Source organism: Manis pentadactyla, chromosome 3 (genome assembly GCF_030020395.1).
Source record: "Manis pentadactyla isolate mManPen7 chromosome 3, mManPen7.hap1, whole genome shotgun sequence".
Classification (NCBI taxonomy): domain Eukaryota; kingdom Metazoa; phylum Chordata; class Mammalia; order Pholidota; family Manidae; genus Manis; species Manis pentadactyla.
In genome coordinates, this window is record NC_080021.1 from 40,429,519 (window position 1) to 40,450,659 (window position 21,141).

Genomic DNA, 21,141 nt, shown 5'->3' on the forward strand with positions numbered 1-21,141 from the left:
TTTTCTTCAGTAGACTTTTGTGTTTTCAGAAGCATTTTATAATAGTCAACATGAAAATAACAGTGAACTAATATTTTACAAAAGAAATATGAAGCATAGAAAGGTTAAGAAATTTGCCTACAATCACCTAGGTAATAAATACTGGGGCTGGGAAGTCTTTCACAATCAGGAAAAAGAAGATAGGTAGCATTTTACGAGACTGTGAAAAAGGTATTTTTCACAACCAGCTTTTGATTTATGGCCTATTGCTGCATTGTGTAATATCTGCTCAGGAACATTATATATATTCATTTATCTTTGAAATTTAACATCATTCCTTGAAAATACATAATGTCTATGGAAGCATGAGGCACTTTGTAGTAATACTAAAGAAGGAGTATTTCATTACTATAATTGTAACTAAAGTGTATTGGGTATGACAGTGGGCCAGGCACTGTTTGAAGCATTTTATATACACAAACGCAATTAATCCTCACACTTCATGAGGAAGGGACAATGATTATCCCCATTTTACAGATAAGGAAAATTGAATTCCTGAAGAGGTTAAACAACTTGCCGATGATCACACAGCTAGCAAGGGGATATAGCCAGGTTGCCTATGATCTTAATCACCAGGATACACCATGAAAACCATTTCTCTACGGAGTGATCCTGCCATTTCACTAACTGATAATTATTCCAGCAATGATAAGTGAAAGAGCTGAAGGAACTGGGAAAGTTTAGACGAGAGCTAAGGTAGTCAAAGTGTGGACCCTGGACCAGCAGTACCGGCATCTCCTCAGAGTTTTTTAGAAATATAAATTATCATGTCACACCCAAGACCTATTGAATCTGGAACTCTGGGAGTGGAACCCAGCAATTTGTATTTTAACAAGCCCTCCAGGGGTTTCTGATACAGACTCAAATTTGAGAACCACTGGCCTAGAAAGAAGGAAGCTAAAGGGAAACATTCTAGCTTGCCTTAGGTTTTTGAAGGGCTGTAATACAGAGGAGAGGTAACTTGTAAAGTTCTCACAAGTTCCTGTGTGTTGTGTATGTCTCATAAGTTCTGAGAAATGGTAAAAACTGGCTGAATGGTGACAGATTTTGGATCAAAATTAGGAAACAATTCATTAATAACTGGAAGCAGCCAGCAGTGGAAAGGGCTGCTGTGTGAGGGAACGAGCCTCTCATTATCTGGAGTATTCAAACAGATGCTGAACGACCATTTCTCAGAAATGCTGGGGAATGGGAAAGTGGATAAGGCATTCCTGAAAGACCACGGGTAACAAAATCAGAAAACTGGTATGTATTAATTGGGCAGAGATTTGTCAAGAGTGTATTCAAGGAAGAGAGTTTGGCGAGGAAATAGGAGTCAGTGACACTTCTTGTTCTTACGACTTTCCAGCTCAAAGCTCCCAGAGTTAGGCTGGTCCCATCATGAGTCCTTGGGTAAGACTCATTTGTCCCATATTTGTATCTTCATTTATGCTTCAATACTGCCTACTTGCAATGCCCTCTCTTAATCCAAATGCTACATGTTTTCCAAAGCTCAGCTTAAGTCTTACCTTCTTGGTGAAACTTTTAAATGCCCTTTACACTGTCAGTTTTATACACTGTTGGTTTATGTGAATCTGCAGTTTAAGAGCAAAGATTGTGCCACATTCTTAGTGTCTTTCATTCACCCCATTCCACTGTACACAATCAACAAACACTTAGAGGAATCGTTAGCTACTTGGGAAGACTCTTCAGCTATGCTGTCTTTTCACCTCGGTTACCTACAATAATGAGAACATGAAGTCCAGTTCCCTGAATAGGTGCAGACCAAGAATGTACATGGTATGGGACCTGCTGTTCACCTCCCCAGTGGTTTCCTGCTCGCCCCTTGGCATGCAGCAATGGAGTAACCTCTGAGGCTAAACACAGAAAGCTCCCCTTTTCTTTTTCAGTGACTGAGTGCTCTTTCTATCATGTCCTCAGTTCACATAAGCTCTGGATAAACTGTTATAATCCAGACGCAGATGTATATGTTAAAACTCTTATGACAAATCCAGTTATTATGTGTGCAGTGAAGCCGGTTTTCAGATTTTAATACTTCCTTTTTTTCTTTCTGCTCTTGTCATATGCTCCACGCTTGAAAAACATCTTTTAAAAACCACATTTTCACATCTTAAGAACACAAAAAAAGTGTCAGATACTTTTTTTCCCTTTGCAGTCTTAGGACTTCAAAAACAGCCAAAAGGAAGTTTTATAAAATAAGTAAAAATATGTGCTGAGAGCTGAGGTTTTATATGCCAAGAGTTAGACTGCAGTGAATTTTTACTGCAGTTATATTAACTCATAGGAAAAGAAAGCCTGCTGGAGACCCAGGCCCACTCTGCCATGGGAAGTATCACAACATTTTCTTGCAGATTATTTTTCCATGTATGGGAACCAACTCCTGGTTACCTACTGTTGGATTATCCAAAGGCCCCACCCATCACCCTTTGCTTCTTTTCCTTCTCAGTGAAGGCCTTTCGGCCATTTCACAGCTCATTAGCACCTCCACCAGTAGGTAGGTGGTGACAGGGAGAAGAGGTGAAACTAAATCAGTAAATTTTACTGCTCGTTAGCAGCTCTTGTAAAAGCCATGGGACTAGGGGTTTGAAGCCATCACCAGCATCAGGGTCATTGACGTGCACTTACTAAGCGCTCACACACATGATAGTAGTAGGCATAACTAGGCATATCTCTGTGATTTTTAAAATTATCAGTTATTTTCATATTCTTATGAAATTTTAAAATTTCATTAATTACATCAAATAATTAAGAGTTATCTGGGGCATGAAGACAAAGGAACTTACCTGTTTTTGCACTCCACTGAACTGCTGAACCTTGATGATGAGTGAAGCAGTTCGGCCCTTGTACTGAATAGTTCTAATGAAAGTCCCAACATGGTCCACACTGAAGGGCTCTGACCAACGCCAATTGCCCCAACCTTCAATACAGATGTGCAACAGCTGCCGAGAAAAACAATAATCGTCATAAGGCCAAAAGTGCCAACAAAAATCTAGTCCTAAAATCAAAGTCTCATTGCTGGAAAACCCTCATATTTGTAATATTCGGCATCTGTTTTCTTTCTAACCTGCATTATTCATCCACTTCCAGCTTATTCAACCAGGCTAAGAATAGCAAATATGCCACATAGAATCAATGTGGTTTTCCAGATCACATTTTAAACCTTCTTAAAAATAATTGTCCTATCAAATGGTAAAAGGCCTGCTGAACATTTGAGAAAAGACCATTTCATTCATCTGGAGGACAAGGAAGTTAAAATGTGAGATCAAAGACCCATGGTCGTGATTGATAGTTTACTCCTCCTAATGGCTAGACAGTAATTAAAGCTAAATTTGGTTTATGGCATTATTTTTTGAGCCTAAATTGCCATTCCTTATTTTTTTTCCTTTGATAAAGAACAAAACAGCAATTTGTTCATTTAATATACTCTCCTTATAAGATCACAGATATCAAATTAGAAACACCTTCAACATTTTGAATGTAAGAGAAAATGTCTTAGTTCTATTATTTTCCTATTATGTATTTATTATTAACTTTATTTTTCCTAGTATATGTCTATTGTGACCAAGTCGCCTGATTCACTTTCCTATTTATTCACATAGCACTGACACGTTTGCTAATAATTAGAGTTCTTTCATGGTCATAAAATATTTTCTATTTACACTCCTACCCACTAATTGCAACTAAGAAAATCAGTTTAATGGAACAAATATTCCAAAGTACCATAATGATTACTGATTCTTTAGGATATGGATTTAAATGAAAATAAAGTGTTGTATGTGATTACTAAAAATAAGGAGATTAAATGACATTTTAGGAAAAAAATATAGATATACTACACAAACAATATCTTCCTTCATGTCATGTATAATTTTTAAAGGTGCTAACCAAAGTCTAATCACATGAAACATTTTCCCAGTTAAAAGAATGGATAAAACTTTGAAAACATTCTCTAAAAGCTATCATAATAGGGCCTTAAAATAAATACATGAAGGATTTAGATGGGAATTGCCATAACAGTAAAAGTCTTTGATGTGAAGATTATTTTTTAGTTTTAGCATTAGGAAGAGTGCTTAAATTAAAAAATTTCCCAAGGCCATCAGTCATCACATATGATTTTTAGTAGGAAATTAAGGGAGGGCTTTTTTGTTTTTATTTTTCGATTTCTTAAAAAAATATTTTAAAAAATCTCCTAATTCATCTCCCTGCTTTTAAGATGGCCTCACTCCAGTTCTTCCTCCACATAACCACCAGCGATCCTGTGAAATCTACAAGCTACTCAGATGACTTCCAAAAAGGAAAACTAACAGCTACAACAAAACAAAACAAAGAAAAACAAACCATCTGGGACAGCAAACACCATTAGGGAAAATTGGTCTCATATACACTCTACAACATAAAAGTACTGGAGTATCTTCGATGTCTAAATATTAAAGAAAAAAAGAAAACAACAGCAGTATTTGGATCTATTTTGGTTTTCTGCAGCAGCAATCGGGCATAAAGCTCAGGGCACACACAAAACTGAACAGAACTAGAAAGTTGTTTTCTTTGGAGAGGCTATAGCTGGAAATGACAAAAAAATAATAAGGCAAAGTACTTAAGGTTGAACTCAGCTCTATTTCTGTGGAAAGCTCTACAGCCTCTATCAGGAAAGTTTTAATGTATGCCATGTAATTTTAATTGGAGTGTCCACATTTGCATATGAGCTCAGTTTAAGGTAGCTGCTTGCTCTGAGCAACACATCTTTTAATGACTGATTGTCACCAAGGAATATACTGTCACATTTCACTTAGCAGCTATTTGTTCTCAGAATATTGGCACAGATATTTTCTTTGAATTATGAAAATACAGATACTTGGATTTAGTTCACACAGAAAAGTTAAGTGGGAGAAAAACATAATACCTTTCCCCACATGCATCACCAGTAGAATATTTGCAATGTGTGGTCTACTGTTAAAAATCTAAATATCATTGGCAATTACATGTATATAGTTTACTAGGAAAGGAAATCTACAAAAAGGAATTCAGGAGGCCAAGCAGCACTTTGGACCTCCTGCCATTGGGTAACTGATTTGGCCACTAGACAGTAGTGCTGATTCCCATGGACATCAAATAAGGGTGGGAAGTTCTGCTCTGGCTGGACCAACTGACTAAATTTCACTGCTTATAGGTACTGAAAAGTCTCCATTTAGTAAAAAATACTCATATACCTATTTTTATTTCTATACAAAAGGAACTCGAAAATCAGTCATAACATTTTGAAATTTGATTCAGACTATATGATCCTAATGGGATTGCTATCATTCATCTAATGCATTTTTATTATTCAGGTATTATAAGGAAGGCAATATGCTAGGCATAATATGGACGAAATAAAGAGGAAGAGTTGTGTTCTTTGTCCCTCAAGGAGCGTAAGATCTAAAAGAGAAAATAAGGCATGCACAAATAACTAACGAGAGGCATGAGAAGAGGCAGGAAATGCTACAGGAGTCTAGAGAAGGAAGGGCTTACTCTAGGCTCCTGTGACCAGGGCAGCTTCATGAGCAGCTGAATCTCAGAGTTAGGCTAGGATTTCAACTGGCAAAGATGGCCATTTAATCCTGGGTCAAAGAGATCATCTGAGATGTGAAAGTAAGAAGGTATGCTTGGGGCAAAGTTTAGTTTCGACTGCTGAAGGAAGGGCACATGAAAAAGGAGTGAGGGAGCAGGTCAGACAGGTAGATCTAGATTGTCGCCAGTGTGGATTTACTAAACTAAGGAATCTGTGGTTTATTCTGGAATTAGTAGGTAGCCACTGAAGCCTCCGGCATGGGTAAGTGAGCGATGTGTTGAAAGGATGGCAAGTGTGGGGGTAGGAGGACAACGGCAAGAGCCAGGATGAGAGGCAGTGGGGCTAGAAACATGAAGGGGAGGGGGCAGTGCACGTAACAATCACTATCCCTCTATGCCTGGAGCCCAAGGTATTTTATGTTCTCTATCAGTTTGGAGATTTTCTCTCCCCTCTTTTCTATGAAGTTCCCCTTACCAACTCACTTCCTTCACCATTTTTTCTATTCAGGTTTCTCATTCTCTTTGGTCTATTTAGTAAGTGTCTAATATTTTCCACTGGGGAAAAAAAATATCAAATAGGAACCACTCTAATTTGAACATCAGTGGGAACTGAAACTAAGCAATAAAGCTGGTTGTACAGTGGCCATTTGTTGGAAGGTCCCAAGGGGCTACATTTCCTTTTTTTCCTGCAGAGCCCCCCCAATGCTACACTGGCAGCCAGACTAAATTTGCAGTTTTCCCACTGAAGACCTCCAATGGGAGCAGATACAGCTTCCACTCATTTATTTTTTCAATACAAAATAAAACTTAAAATTGAATTACTGATCAGGGGGTTGGAGGCCAGCTCTCAGGACCACCCACAGGCATATTCAAAGGGAGAATTCCTGAATTGACCCAGGAATTCCTCTCCTAGGAATTTACCTGAAGAAAACAAGAGTTGACAAAATTCAACTGATTCAAAAAGACATATGCACCCCTATGTTTATTGCAGCATTATTTATAATAGCCAGTATATGGAAGCTGCCGAAGTGCCCATCAACAGATTAATGGATAAAGAAGTCGTATATATATACACAATGGACTATTACTCAGCCATAAGAAGAAAACAAATCCTACCATTTGCGACAACATGGATGGAGTTAAAGGGTATTTTGCTCAGTGAACTAAGCAGGTGGAGAAAGAATTACCAAATGATTTCACTCATTTGTGGTGTATATCAACAAAGCAAAACTGAAGGGACAGACTCACAGACTCACAGACTCCAAGAAAGGACTAGCGGTTATCAAAGGGAAGAGTTTAGGGAGGGTGGGTGTGGGAAGGTGGGTGTGGAGGGAGGAAAAAGGGGATTAAGGGACATCGTAATTAGCACACACAATATAGGTTGGTCACGGGGAAGGCAGTACAGCACCGGGAAGACAAAAGTATGACTCTATAGCATCTTACTATGCTGATGGACAGTGACTGCAATAGGGTGTGTGTAGGGGTAGATGTGATAAAATGGGTGAATATTATAACCACAATGTTGCTCATGTGAAACCATCATAAGATTGTATATCAATGATACCTTAATAAAAAAAATATTTTTAAAAGCTCTTGTCTATCTAAAATAATATCTGGAAAGCTATAGATCAAATTAAACAGATCGAAGTATTTGGAATGTATACGTGGAACTTATAGTATATTTCACACCAATAAATGAACATAAAAATAAAATGAAATATGTTGCTCATTATTGTTTTTTCAAGGTAGTTGAACTTCAGGATACTCAGAGTATCTGAAAAAATATTAAAAATCATGTAGAAAAATTTCTAGATAACGTCTAATGCTTGTCTAATGATCTGATTCAATTATGGGACTCTTAGGACCTACAGGACATAGTCCCACACCTAAAAGAATGATAAAGTGGAAATAAATCAAATTGAATTATTTTCTATTGGATAAGTTGTACTCTTTGATGCAGAGTATTTTGGAAGAAAAAAGGAGAAAGGGAAAGAAAACTTTCCAAATCAGTCTTTCAGGAGGCGATATAATGCAGGCTTCACTGTCATCACAGAGGTGTGGGGTGATTTACTCTTCCACAAAATACGAGTGCTTATAGATTTTCTCTGAAGACTGAATTCAGTGAAGGTCAGAAACACTGTTGTCCCTTGAACAGCATGAGTTTGAATGGCATGGGTCCATTTACAGGTGGATTTTTTTGTCAATAAGTATTTTGGAAAAATGTTTTCAGATTTGTGAAAATTTGAAGGAATATTTTCTTTTCTCTAGCTTACTTTATTGTTAGAATACACTATACAATACATATAACACACAAAATAACTATGTTATTAGTAAGACTTCTGGTCAACAGTAGACTATTTGTAGTTATTAGGGAGTCATAAATTATACTCAGACTTTCAACTGCTTGGTGGCTCAGAGCCCCAACCCCTGTGTTTTTCAAGGGTCACCTATACTGTGGAATAATAAAACAACCTCTTACAAAAGAGGGCAATCTGGAACACTCACAAAATGCTGGTGACAATGAAAACTGTAGTTTGATCCTTGTATCGAAAACCTTAGCTTCGGATACTCACTGACTCATACTTTCTACACAGGAATTTAACCCAAGGTAATAAGTAGAGATATATGCAAAGATTTACCTAGACATATGTTTATTCCAGCATTGTTTTAATAATAAAAATTTGGCATTACTAGGAAATTGATCAAATAAAATGTAGTAAAAACAATACAACTATCATTTATTAAACACATACTATGTGCTAGGTATTGGGCTGAGTGCTTTTTAAATATTTTCTTATTTCTTTCTTAAAACAATCTTATAAGGTCAACACTCTTGTTACATTTAAAAGATGATAAACTGAGTTACAGAGCGATTAAGTGACTACTCAGGGCCACTGTGCTAAGGAGAGCAAAATACAAGATTTGAACTGAGCTGTGCTTACTCAGAGCCTCTATTTTTTTTTTTTATTGACATACATTCTTATGAAGGTTTCACATCCAGATTCAGAGCCTCTATTCTTAACCATACTTATACTGTAGAATCCTCTCAAGCCATTGGAAAAAAATCAGAGCATGAAAAAATGTTAATATGAGTGAGCAGAAGATTAACTGAAAAAAAAAGTACATTACAAAAAGATGTGTTCAGTACACATCCCATTTTTTGTAAAATGAACAAGAAGTATATATGCTTATTCCTCAGGGAGAAAACGGGTAGAAATATGTCAGAATGCTAATAGTGGTTATCTTGGGCTAACCATTTGTGAGGGTTATATGTTTTAAGTTTTCTTTTTGCGTGTGTGTTTTGTGTGCTTTTATGTAATTTCCAATTTTCATACTATAAATATGTATTATTTTGCAATCAGATAAAAAAATAATGCTATTAAAATGAAAAATGTCTAATAGAAAGCATACAGTGCCTGAATTTCAAGTAAAAAGAAATCATACATTCTATTTTAAAAACTCAAATTCAGCCTCTCGCATGACATGTCTCCATGTGTCCCGCTCAGTGTCATGGCTTTCCCATCTGCACTGTTAGGATTTTGATGAAAGGGTGACATGATCCTCAGTTCATCTCTGCAGCACGTTGCAAAGGATCTGGCTTGCTACATTCCTTATTCACATGATGTTTGGAGCAGTTTAATGTAATTATTTGAGTTTTCATTCCCAGGAAAATAGTTTTGTTCTGTTTTTTTCAGTTTGGCAAATATTTTTAGGATCTACATCTATGAAATGTTTACCATAAGTCAACTTATTGTACTATTCACGGTAGATGGAGATAGAGACAAATGAGATTATTATTTTCATTGAAAATTCTCATAATATAGTGGTAGAAGAAACAGATATTTAACAAGAAAAACTACACTGCGAAATTTTATGAGGAAGGAGAAAATTGTAGGACTCCAGGGGTATCTGTTTTGGGAAGTTAAAAGACTGACGAGAGCACAAATTTTACTTACCCAAATAAATAACATGGAAAAAGACATTCTGAAATACAGTAAAAGATACATAGGACTGCTATTTCCAGTAAACAAAAGCAGCAACAGCCTAACTTGGAGAGGTTCTTTGCATATAAAATTAATGTCTACAAAGAACCTTAATTTCATTACAAAGATAAGCCATAAAAGTAGCAAGCTATGGCTTCAAACCATTTGTACAAACAACTTCTTGTCAATGAAATTAGGAAAATTAACTTTATATTATGAACTCATCAGCTTTCATTCCTCTAATAGGTTTGATCATAAGCCAAATGGAACCATTGAATTTTGATCCTGGAAAGGTAGGATTCATACTGGAACAAAATCGTTGTTTTAGGAGATCAGACCTTGCCCATGGGCAGCCAAGAGGCATGTGTGTAGACTCTTGAAGATGAGGAAAGGTGAGAGGGAGAGTACCTGCCTGAGAGAGTGTACAGAAAGGGAAGCTCAAGAGGCAGTGAATTCTTAGGTCACTAATGGCCATTTCCTCTCAGAGCATCAACCAGCAGTAAACACCCGGGACTGAAGTGTTAAAGGCAGTGAAACAAAGTGACCGTTGTTAGGCTGTTGGAATTAATACTATTCATTATCTCCCTGGTCTTTCTGTATCTACTGAGAGACAGTAGCTCCCAGGAAACAACAGATTCTAGCAGCACAGTGCTGTATTTTATGAGTGGTCATCAGAAGACAAACACTACAGATGAAAAAATAAGGAAAAACACAAAATAAATACAGTAGTTGTGAACAGAAGAAACTAGTTTTTCACAATTTGGAAAATCTAGTAGTTTGACAATTTGGAATATCAGAAGCATGAAAGCATGTAGAAGAAGCTTTCACCTCTGCAGAGTTAAGAAATATTAGGAAATGCCAGCTAGAAAGTGGGAAGTGAAATTGGAATTGGTTTTATCATCCTGCTCTATAGCTGGAGATAGGAAAATAAAAATCTCATTTATCAAGTGATAACAGAATATAAGCAAGGCAATCCATATAATATAATCATTAATATATAGCAAAAATGACATTAAAAAGCCTACAGAAAAATACTGCAAAGCAAAGGAAAGACAATACCATCCAAAAAAATGAAGGGAAGAAAGTCTATTAATGCAAGCACCTTGGGGTGAAATTCAGGAAAAAAAATATCAGTAAGGCTTTTGGTTTTCTCTAAAGTATGAAAAAAACACAATTTCTACAAAACTGTAGAAAAATGTTGAGAGGAAAGAACAGCCTGGTATAAACAGAAAAACAGCCTGAAGTTAAAAAACAAATTAGATGATATAAAAATGGAATTAGGTAAGAAATAAATGCAAGGAGACTAAGAATGCATTTGCAGAATAACAACCTACACTGATGGAAGAAAGGCAAGTATGAACAACTACTATTGGGGAAAAACTTGAAAACCTTTATAATGCAGAGCAAAAGGACAATAGATGAAGAAATATGAGAGAAAAATGTCATAAGCATGAAAGAAAAATAATATACACATAATACAAAATAGAAATAATGCTATTCATAACTACATTCTTCATAGTTTTAAAACAGTGCATTGTGTCATTTCATTGTATGGTTTATGATAAATCATTTGAATTTACATGTGTAAATAGGATGCCAAATGTCACACATTTCTAGCTAACATTAAGGCTTAAGGTTTCAACACATCTATACTCAAGTTATGGAATCTTTTTAGAATTAAAAAAGATTTTTCATAAGTAACTATAAACAGAAATCTAAATTCAAGAACTTATTTATGGTTTTCCACTGCTCTGACATTACTCTCTCTTTTATCTCTGGCTGAAATTTACATACTTAAAATTTTATACATAACTTATTTGGAACACATCAATCATGAAATCAGATATAAATGCATTCTGCAAAAAAAAGAAGTAAGAAATGATACATAATCTTGTTTTAAAGGGGTCATTTCAACATTACACATATCTATTGTTTTCATGTTTCTAAAGGGTGTGGGCTTCCCTGTATTTAAATGATGTGTGACTTGGAAAAACATGAGCTGTGATACTAACAGCTGCCTTATATCCAGAACTGTGTGACAGTCTTGGAGACTGTTCACCCTTGATAATACCACAAAGGGTTGAAAAGTGAAAATTCAAAGAAATTTGATATGTACATATCTGTGTGTTACAGAAATGATCTGTCTCTAAAATATGAAATAATTCATACTGTCTTTTTAAATAATTAAATAAAATAAATAAAAGCTTTAATTCCTTAATTGAGTTGTACTAACAGCTGGGAGATTTTGGTGCTATGTAGCTTTCACTCTCTTGATAGAATGATAGTCAGTGGTCATCCTGCTCTTGGCTAGACTCAATTCTTCAGTGAAAGAGATAAGAGTATGTTGGATGAAAATAATAAAGAATAATGTAGGTGAACAGAGAAATGGAAGCCAAAAAGATAAGAAACTAGAGATATTGTTTAACAGTCACTCAGATTTGGATAAATATTCTGAGTTTGTGAGCCAAACTGTCAGATTTTGTTTGTTTGAAAATCAATTCTGACTAAATAAAAATATAAACAATAGAGAAATCTAACAAAGTTTGAATAAAACTCTTTTAAATTGTTCTCAAGTGTAACATTCATCATTCAGCAAATTTAGTTTAATGTAAAATAGAAGACATGTCAGCATGTGTCCTAAGAAAAGTAGTTTTATACAATCTTAAACTTATGTTTGTTCTTCATGGTAATTTAGACAATTATAATAATTACCCCAAACTTTAATTAGCAAAAAAGAAAAAAAAAAAGAAGTCAACAGATGGATATAAAAGAAATCCAAAATTTTTACAGTTATTTATTTTCATTTAACTAAACTGCCTTGCCATACTAAGAAAACATTTTTGTAAAGGTTAAATAAAGTATTTCATGGCAACCGCTGCTTCTTAGTGCCTGTATAACAAGAAACATGAGCCAGCCAAAACTGTGCGAGTTGGTTTTCTCTCCCAGTTGAGGGAATGTGGTATCTCAGACCTTGTCCTAACTCATTTTATCCCCAAGTGTAAGTCAAGCAAGTCAAATATGAACTAATGCCTGAAGGGAAGTCCCTGACTCCAAAAGTATGGATTATTTCACATTTATCTTAAAATCTGCTTTCAGAGTTCTTAAAATTCACTAACTTGGCAAGTCAGGAATTATCACGGGAAATGAAATAATTTCATAACTATGAAGTCATCCAACATTCCATGCATCTGACACTCATTGGGCTTGGCCATGTTTTGGGCATTATTCTGACCTTTAGATAATAAGCTCTTCAATATCCTGTTCAGCATGGAAATAATTAAAAAGTGCCATAGTATAATAGGTATGCCATTGTCTTTAATAGAGTTAATGCTTTTGTTACACAGACTTGGTAAAAGGTTATGATTAAAGACAATCACATTATGTATGCTGAAATCTTTTTACCATTCTTAATCAGTATTTCCCATTACTTAAAAATGGCAAAATACCATGCTTTAATGGTCCAGTTGCATTCTCTTTCTCCAAGCACTCTGTATTAAAATTCACATTTAAAATTAGTTCAGTAAAGAACCTTTATGTTTAGACATCAAGACTTCACATTGCAGAGCACAGGCTTGTGAAAAGCCTTTGAGTGTCTTGTAAAAAGCTTAAGGAATCTTCATTACACTTTTCTCCAAAGCTGTATTTCAATATCTAAAATTTACTGCCAGAGGAGGGACAGAGAGACCATTAGCAGCACCAGCATTCATTCCTCTGGGTGTTTCCCAGCTGAAATAATCCCCAGTTGTTCTCTTTCATGAAGGCTTGTAGAAAACTCTAAAAATCAGCCTCAGGACTGGATAAAGTGTCCTAGCACAATCCTATCTTTGCCATTTCTTGTGAAAGACTTTAGCAGTCTTAATCAGGTCATATTGCAAACAGTTTTTATGAAGAAACTCTGAAATATACAGGAAAAAGAAAACTCAATCCCAAACTTCTGCCTTTCACTTACAGTAAATCTGTTTTCCAACAGAAAATGAAGAAACTCCATATATGTTCTATCCACTAGCTACTTAACGACCAACACTGTTAGGGCCCCATTTACTTCTACTGGTGACTTCACAAGGCATTATAAACTTCCTCAGAGAATGCGAGTTTCCTGGAATCTCTTGAGAAACTGAAGTTATTTTAAGAGAGAAAGGTGAAGGGACTGGGTCTATGGTCAGACTATTTTGCTGTTTCAATTATGGCTTAAAACTGAACTAAAACTGCACTTGATGGTGACTGGACGGTAGGTCCTGGGTACTCAAATGGGGTGTTTACAAAATATTTTGGATTAAAATCCTTGCCAGATGGTCCCCAGCAGTGTTTACTTCACTGTTGATTTTAGTTATCTTAATATCAGCAACAATAAAAAGAAGCTTGTTACTGCCACCAGGGAGTAAAAGCATTACAATCCTTCCCTGCAAACAGAATAGCTAGGTGCAGACAGCTGTGCTCTCCACATCTTAAAGGTGATACTGGAGGTTTCTGGGAATCTGTTTCCATGATTAGAGAAAGAGACAGTTTGTGGCAAATCTAACTTGAAATGATACCTACTGTAAGTCACTAATATTTGAGAAATGTACGACGTACTTTTAGTTTATGATAGACAATAAACATTTTTATAGAACAAAATTGGGAAGAGTTGGATGTACCTGTGGACCTGAAAGTTGGTCTCACTTGAAGTGTACTGTGGATCCCCTCCTGTATCATTCTTTTATTTTATAACAGTTCTTACTAGAGGTTACTGGGAGACCAAAGGGGTGGAGGTAGGAGAGACCAGGGGCTGCTCTTAATTAAGAGTCCAGTTGCATTGATGGTATACTGACTTATATACGCATTTGGAGATCAGAGGACCTCTTTTTGTGTGTCTGTATAATAGACACAAAAACATCCAACATGATGCAAAGAACACTGTTCATAATTTTCATATTGTTAAAATAATTAAACTTCTAATCTATGTTCTTGAGGACTGTCAGAAACATGAGAAATCTGGATATGTATTTATTCAGTGAACATTTATCACATGCCTATTATGACCAAGATAAAGGATTAGACATTGTGGAAAGTCACTTTTTTAAAGACTCCTACTCTTTTCTTTCTTTGTATTTTCAACAAATACCCACTACAATGTCACTGACCTTCACACTCACCCTCATTCTCTCCCTCCTATCTCACAGTAGGAGGAGGCATTTGTGGAAACTGCAAATGGCCACAAAGTCCCTCAGCAGCTCTCATCAAGAGGTAAAATCTAGTTCCCTATCCTTTGGATCTGTTCAAATCTTGTGATTTGCTCTGCCTAATAGAGTGTGGCAGAAGCTGTGCGAGTTTTGAGCCTAGGCTCCACAGGCTTCACTGTTTCTGCTCTTGCTCTCCTGCCTGGGCTAGCCTGCTGGAGAGGTCACATGGAAGAGAACCAGGAGTACCCTGGCCCACAGCCTGCCAACTACCAAATACACAGGTAAGGCCCTCTCGGACCACCCAGCTCCAGCTGGCCTACCAGCTGACTGCAGCCCCATGAGCGAGCCCAGGAGAGACCAGCAGAAAACCTGAGTGCATGTAGGTTTCTGACCAAAAGACTAATGAGCTAATGTATTTTTTTAAGTCACTAAATTTTGGAGTGGTTTGTTAAGTAGCAATAAGTATTTGGTGTAAACTTCTTCCCATCCGGGGTCAATCCTTCTACGATCTGTATTCCTTCCTCTTCTCTCCTTCTAAGACCTTCTGCCATTAATCATTCTTCCTCTCTTCTGCATCATCAACCTCTCTGCTATTTATTTCCTCTTATATATGCACATGCCCAAGTTTCTTCCACTTAAAACCCTTCACTGACCCTGCAGCTTTCTCTAACACCCAACCCAGATTTTTAAAAAAATGCATGCTCATTCTCTTCATATCCTCACTTCCCATTCATTTCTCAGCCCACTTCAGTCCAGCTTCTATCCCTATCTTGCCACTGAAAATGCCCCCCATGAGCCATCAGTGACCTCCCAATTGCCAGATACAATGGTCTTTTCAGTTCTTGTGTCACTCAGTCTCCTTATGGCATCTGACAAAACTGATAATTCTATCCCTTTAGATATCACCTTTCTTGACTCTTAGAATGGCATTATGTCCTAGTTTTCCTGCTATGTCTTAGTCTTCCTCATGCCTCTTATTCCTCCTCAGTGGTTCCCATTCCTCAGCCTAACCCCTAAACTCTATTAGTCCTCATGGCAGCCCATCTCCAAGAGAGCCCCAGAGATCCTTGCCTCTTGTTACTTTTGCCTTTGTGCAGTCCCCTCCTGAATAGGGCTGATCTGGGTAACCACAGAGCTACTACAGAAATAGCAATGAATGACTTCTGAGCCTAGGTCATAGAAGACACTGTGGCTTCTGTCTTGTTCTATCTTAGATCACTTGATTTGGGGAAAGCCTGCTGCAACGTCATGAAGATATTCAAGCAGCTCTATGGAGAGATCCCTGTAGCAAGGAGCTGAGGCCAGGAGTCATGGGAGTGAGCCCATTGAAATGGATCCTCCAACCCAGTCAAGTCTTTACATGTTGGCAGCTCCGGCTCATATCCTGACTACAGGCTTACCGGAGACTCTGAGCTAGAAACACTCAATTAAGCCAGTCCAGAAATTCTTAGCTAATGAAACTGAAATAATGTTTGTTTTTATTTATGCAAGTTTTGGGTAATCTGTTAAACAGCAATAGCAATACATAACTAACTGAGATTTTGATATCTGCAAATGGGGTACTACTATAACAAACGCCTAAAATGTGGGAGGAGCTTTGGAGCAGGCAAGCGGGTAGTAACTGGAAAGACTTGAGGAGAGTGTTAGTAAATGTCTAAGGTGCCTCAAAGATATTATTATTAGAAACTTGATGGCCTTGGAGGGGGCTGCAGGGAGGAAGTGAGGAAAATGTTACTGGAAACTGGAGGGAAGGTGATCCTTGTTATGTAGTGGCAGACCACACTCTAACCTGTAGCAAAGCTATAACCTGCAGTAGCGTTTTAAGTAGAAAATGTGCCTAATATCCTATGAGATCTAGCTATGTAATCTCGTAAAGGAGATTTCCAGGCAGTGGTGAAGTGCTTCCTGGCTTCTATCTGCTGCTTACATTAAAGTCCAAGAGGGGCAATATAAGTTTGAGAAAGGGCTGTTAGATAAAAAGGAGCCAGGAGTTGCTAGTTTTCAAAATTCCTAGCCTTCCAGATGACAAATGATGCTAAAATCAAGAAATGTCTTCTAGGCAAAAATCAAATCCAGAATACAACCAGGAAAGTTAGGTTGAGGGATGAAGCTAAGGATGTGGCTATAAAATTCTTAGTTAAGATCTTAGAAAGATCTAAACTGGTATCTCCACAAACTATTGATTCAACAACAGGGCTTCTAAGGGTACCTAAGGGTGATGTCCCTCAAAAATGTCAGCAGAATCCAAAAGCAGAGAAGGATTATATTGAAGAGATACATGGGTGTGATTTTGTCTCCTGTAGTGAACCTGAATAAGGTTGACAAGAAATGCACAAAGCTGTTTCAAGAATTGTATTGGCAGAACTCTGCCACTTTAGACTGAAAGAGACAAAAATAGTACAAAACATAGAGGACTTTGAAGCTTCCAAATTCTACTGGCAGAAAGCACGCTGAAAAAAACTATGTGCAAACAAAGGATACTTTTCATGGAAAGGATGGATGACTCAGAGGCTTGAGCCAAGAGTCCAAGGCCATGAGCCATGCAGAAGTATTCCCAAGCAGGAGTATGAATGGTTACTAGTCAAGAAATTTTCAACATTTACCTGGTTGGATTTCAGAATTTCTATGGACCAGTAACTCCTAGGCATGAACCTTTTTTCTCCTTTTATGAATGGGAGTGTCTATAGTAGATCACTATTGTACATTATTCTACAGTAAGAGCTAACTAATTAAGTCCCCTTCTCCTTTTATTTTAGAATCACCCTGTTGTGTTCTCATCCTGCCCCCTTTTGTTTCTCGAAAACATTGTTGTTTGTACTCAGTTCCTTGTCTTGACCAATAGCAACACTGTGAACTTGTCCCCTTCAAGTCTGAATCCTCAAAGTCAAACTAGGCCCTTCTCTTCCATTACCAGTGACCAAACCTCTCAAAGGTTAGTGATTCTAACCTCCCAAATACATCTCTCCTAATTCAAATATTTTCTCAGCACTTTACAGATTTTGTTCTTCTGCCTTTTAGCCTCCCGTATATCTAAAGAGAAATACATAGTTATTTGAACTGTTGTCTTCCCCATAGTTTCCCTTTGGCTCCTTTCAAAATTTTCTCTTTACTATTTATTTATTTTTGTAGTTTTATTATGATGTGTCTGGGTGCAAATTTTTTTGAAACCCCTGTCTGGAGTTTTCAGAGTGCCTGGGTCTGTAAATTTCTTTTATAAAATTTGTGAAGGTTTCTGGGATTATTTCTTTAATTGTTTTGGTCTTTCTATCTCCTCTCATTCTTGGTTCTAACTACTCATATATTATACCCTTTGAAATTGTCCCACGGGTCCCTGCATTCCTATTTGTTTTGTTCAGATCTTTTTTTACCTCTCTTCTTCAGATTGGATGATTTCTATTGATCTTTCTTAGTTAGCTGACTTTTTCTTCTGTCATGTTGTATTTATTATATTTCTATTGTTGAGTGACAAGTTATCACAAATTTAGCATTTTAAAACAACACCCATTTATAATCTTGCAGTGTCTGGGAGTCAGGGGTCCAAGCATAGCTTAGCTGGGTCCTCTACGGAGGATATCACATGACTGCAATTGAGGTGTCAGTTAGGCTGCATTCTTACCTGGTGGCCCAACATGGGAAGAAGTCCCTTCCAAGCTCACTTAGGGTGCTGGGAGAATTCACTCCCCTCGAATAGTATGGTGAGGGCCCTGACTTCCTAATGACTGGCAGTGGCAGCCCCCTGGGGGTCCGGGAGGCTTGCTTCAGCTCCCTGTCCTGTGGCCCTTTCACAGTCAGCCACAGCAGGCAATTTGCTTGCTTCTTCAAAGCCAGCAGGAGCTTATGGCTCTTTCTCTCTCCCCACAAAAAGGCTCAGTCCCTTTTAAAGGCTTTTATCTGATTGAGTGAGCCCCAAGCCCCAAGCAGAATTACTTGTCTTTTGATTAATTAAAAATCAACTAACCAGGGGCCCTAATTACGTATGTACAGTCTCTTTATATTTGCCACAGTTGCTTCAAAGTATAAGTCTGATAATTCCAGCTCCTGGATCATCATGGGGTTGGCATCTGTTAAATACCTTTCCCTTGACATTGAGTAACTTCTTCTCTTTTTTTAGATTCTTGCGACCTGTCAAGTTAGTTTTAGGTGATATGGTGGGGACTCTGAATGCTCTTACAATTGCTCCACAGTGACAATGTTTTTTATTAACAAGTAATTAACTTGTTGAGATTCAGTTGAAAACACACCTGGGTGAGTGGCAGCTCAGCTCAGTTCAGTTCCTTGAGCCTTGGGTCTCAGCTACTTGCAGTTTGCCCGTGCATGTGTGACTCAGAGGTCAGCAGACACTTGGGCCAAATTTAAACAGATTACTTTCCCCACTTTCTGGCTTTCTCTTTTACAAGGTCTTCTCCTAACTAACAGCCTTGCTTCACAGGGCTCTTTCCCCGGGTACCCTGGGCCAGAAAGATGATCTCTACCTCTGCGCAGCCACAACTGCAGCTGCCTTTGGGGCAAAGCCACAAAAAAACGGGGAATTCACTCTACAGACTATTTGCTCAAAGTTTCAATTCCCCTCCAATCTGCATGCCTTTTTGTTCAGTCTCCAGAGGCAGTTTTTTGTTTTTGTCCAACTTCATAGCTGTTGTTCAGAGAGAACAGTTTGTTAGGCACTGGCACCAATCGAAGACATCTCCTCTCCCTTGACTCAGGTACCGCCACCTCCCTCACTCCTGCCTCAGTGGCAGGCGCAGGGCCTCTGCCTGGATTCTCAAACTCCTCCAGGCCTGCTCTCTGCTTTCACAGGAATCTTTCCACAATGCAACAGTGATCCTGTGATCTACTTCAAACCCTCAGGAGCCAAAACTGCCTATCACATACAGGTGCATCTCCTCAAAATGGAGTGCCAGGCCCCTCAGGGTGCGCTGAGGTTGGCTCATGACTGGTGGAAAAGAAATGCCAAGTATGTCGGAATTTTGTGAGCTGGTTGTGAATCATTGGTACCTTGAAATCAACTATGGTGGGGTACTTAAGCCATGAAAATTGGCCATCCATACAAATCAGTGCATCCCTACCACCACCAAAGAGCCAATTCACTAGCACACATCTCCTCAGCATGACAGTTCTTATGCCTGAGTTATTCTGAACAAAACCTTAATTCCCTTGACATGCTGCTTCATTTTCCCTGTCTGCTCCTGCCCAGTCCTCTTCCCCTGTTCAGCCTCATGTGCCTCTTCCACTACTGCCCACTAGGCATACTTTTACTCATCCTTCAAACCCAGCCTCTGTGGAAAGCCAACTTTGACCTTTCTGGGTATATAGTCTACCCCTGCCTTTGTGCTACCACTGCCTCAAGACAGCATTAAAACTGCTTAGCACAGCCAACGGTGGCCCTTGTGGCCCTCACACACTTTCCCCTCTTGCAGTTCTACACAAGTACTCTACACTGTAGCCAAATTAGTCAAGTTGTCCTATCATGCCACATTGTTTCATGTCTCTGTGGCTTTCACACATGTTGGTTCACTTATATGGAACACTATTCTCATTCTCACTTCATTGGAAGTCACTCTTATTTAAACATTAAAATTCACTACAAATATCCCTTCCATCAGGAAGCCTTGCCAGATTCCCCAGATTCCCATCCTCATGTTACATTTAGAAATGTTTTCTTTGAGTTCTCATTAAGATCTTGCCAGATGAAACTGATTTTTTCCCTGATTCTCTTGCTTTTCTTCCTTATGACCAGTGTTCTAATTCAGTTATCCACCATTTCTCCATGTCTTGAACTCTTGCAACAATCTCTTGATAAATACTGATCATGTCTATAATTTGTTTGCTTTTCTGATTCCCTCATTAGAAAGTAAGTTCTTTAGAAGAATGTACATATTTAACTACATTCAATAGGTCACAATAAAGTAACATTTAGTGATTAAAAAAGGAATGGCAGGGTAGGAGACTAAATAAACAGCTAAAGAGAAATAATGGCAGATAGGCTTGCGAGCACACTGGGTGTTGGACGCTAGATAATTTGGATATATTTAATAGATGATGTGTGTGGAGGTATGAAGAATTTAAGAGCGTGAAGTGTAATAATCAAAGCATTATTTAGGAAAATTACTTGAGATGTAGTCTGCAAGATAGACTGGAGTAGGGCAGTGCTGTAACTAAGAATAATTGAGAAAACTATTGCAATAGTTCATATGAGAAGTAACAAAGACAGCATAGCTGTTCTTGATATAGCATTACACTGGCTACTGTTCTAGTTAGCATTTAAATTCCTTTTAGTCTGTGTATACATTTTCCAGTGTCTTTACTTAACTTCTGATTTAAAAATCTATATCCCTTATTTAAAAAGTTGAGAAATATATAAAAACATTAATAAAATGGAAAAATATCAACTTAACCCACAATTCAGAGGCACC

The 21,141-nt window shown here is 37.7% G+C and overlaps 1 protein-coding gene across 4 annotated transcripts in view; it reads right to left on the reverse strand.

Moving 5' to 3' along the window:
* VPS13B (vacuolar protein sorting 13 homolog B) overlaps positions 1-21,141 on the reverse strand; it is an 876,251-nt gene that overhangs the window by 56,256 nt on the left and 798,854 nt on the right. For all 4 annotated transcript variants that reach the window (XM_036876002.2, XM_057497864.1, XM_036875982.2 and 1 more), the window contains exon 44: positions 2,823-2,978. In XM_036876002.2, the coding sequence (XP_036731897.2) occupies positions 2,823-2,978 (156 nt within the window). The remainder of the gene's footprint in view (positions 1-2,822; positions 2,979-21,141) is intronic.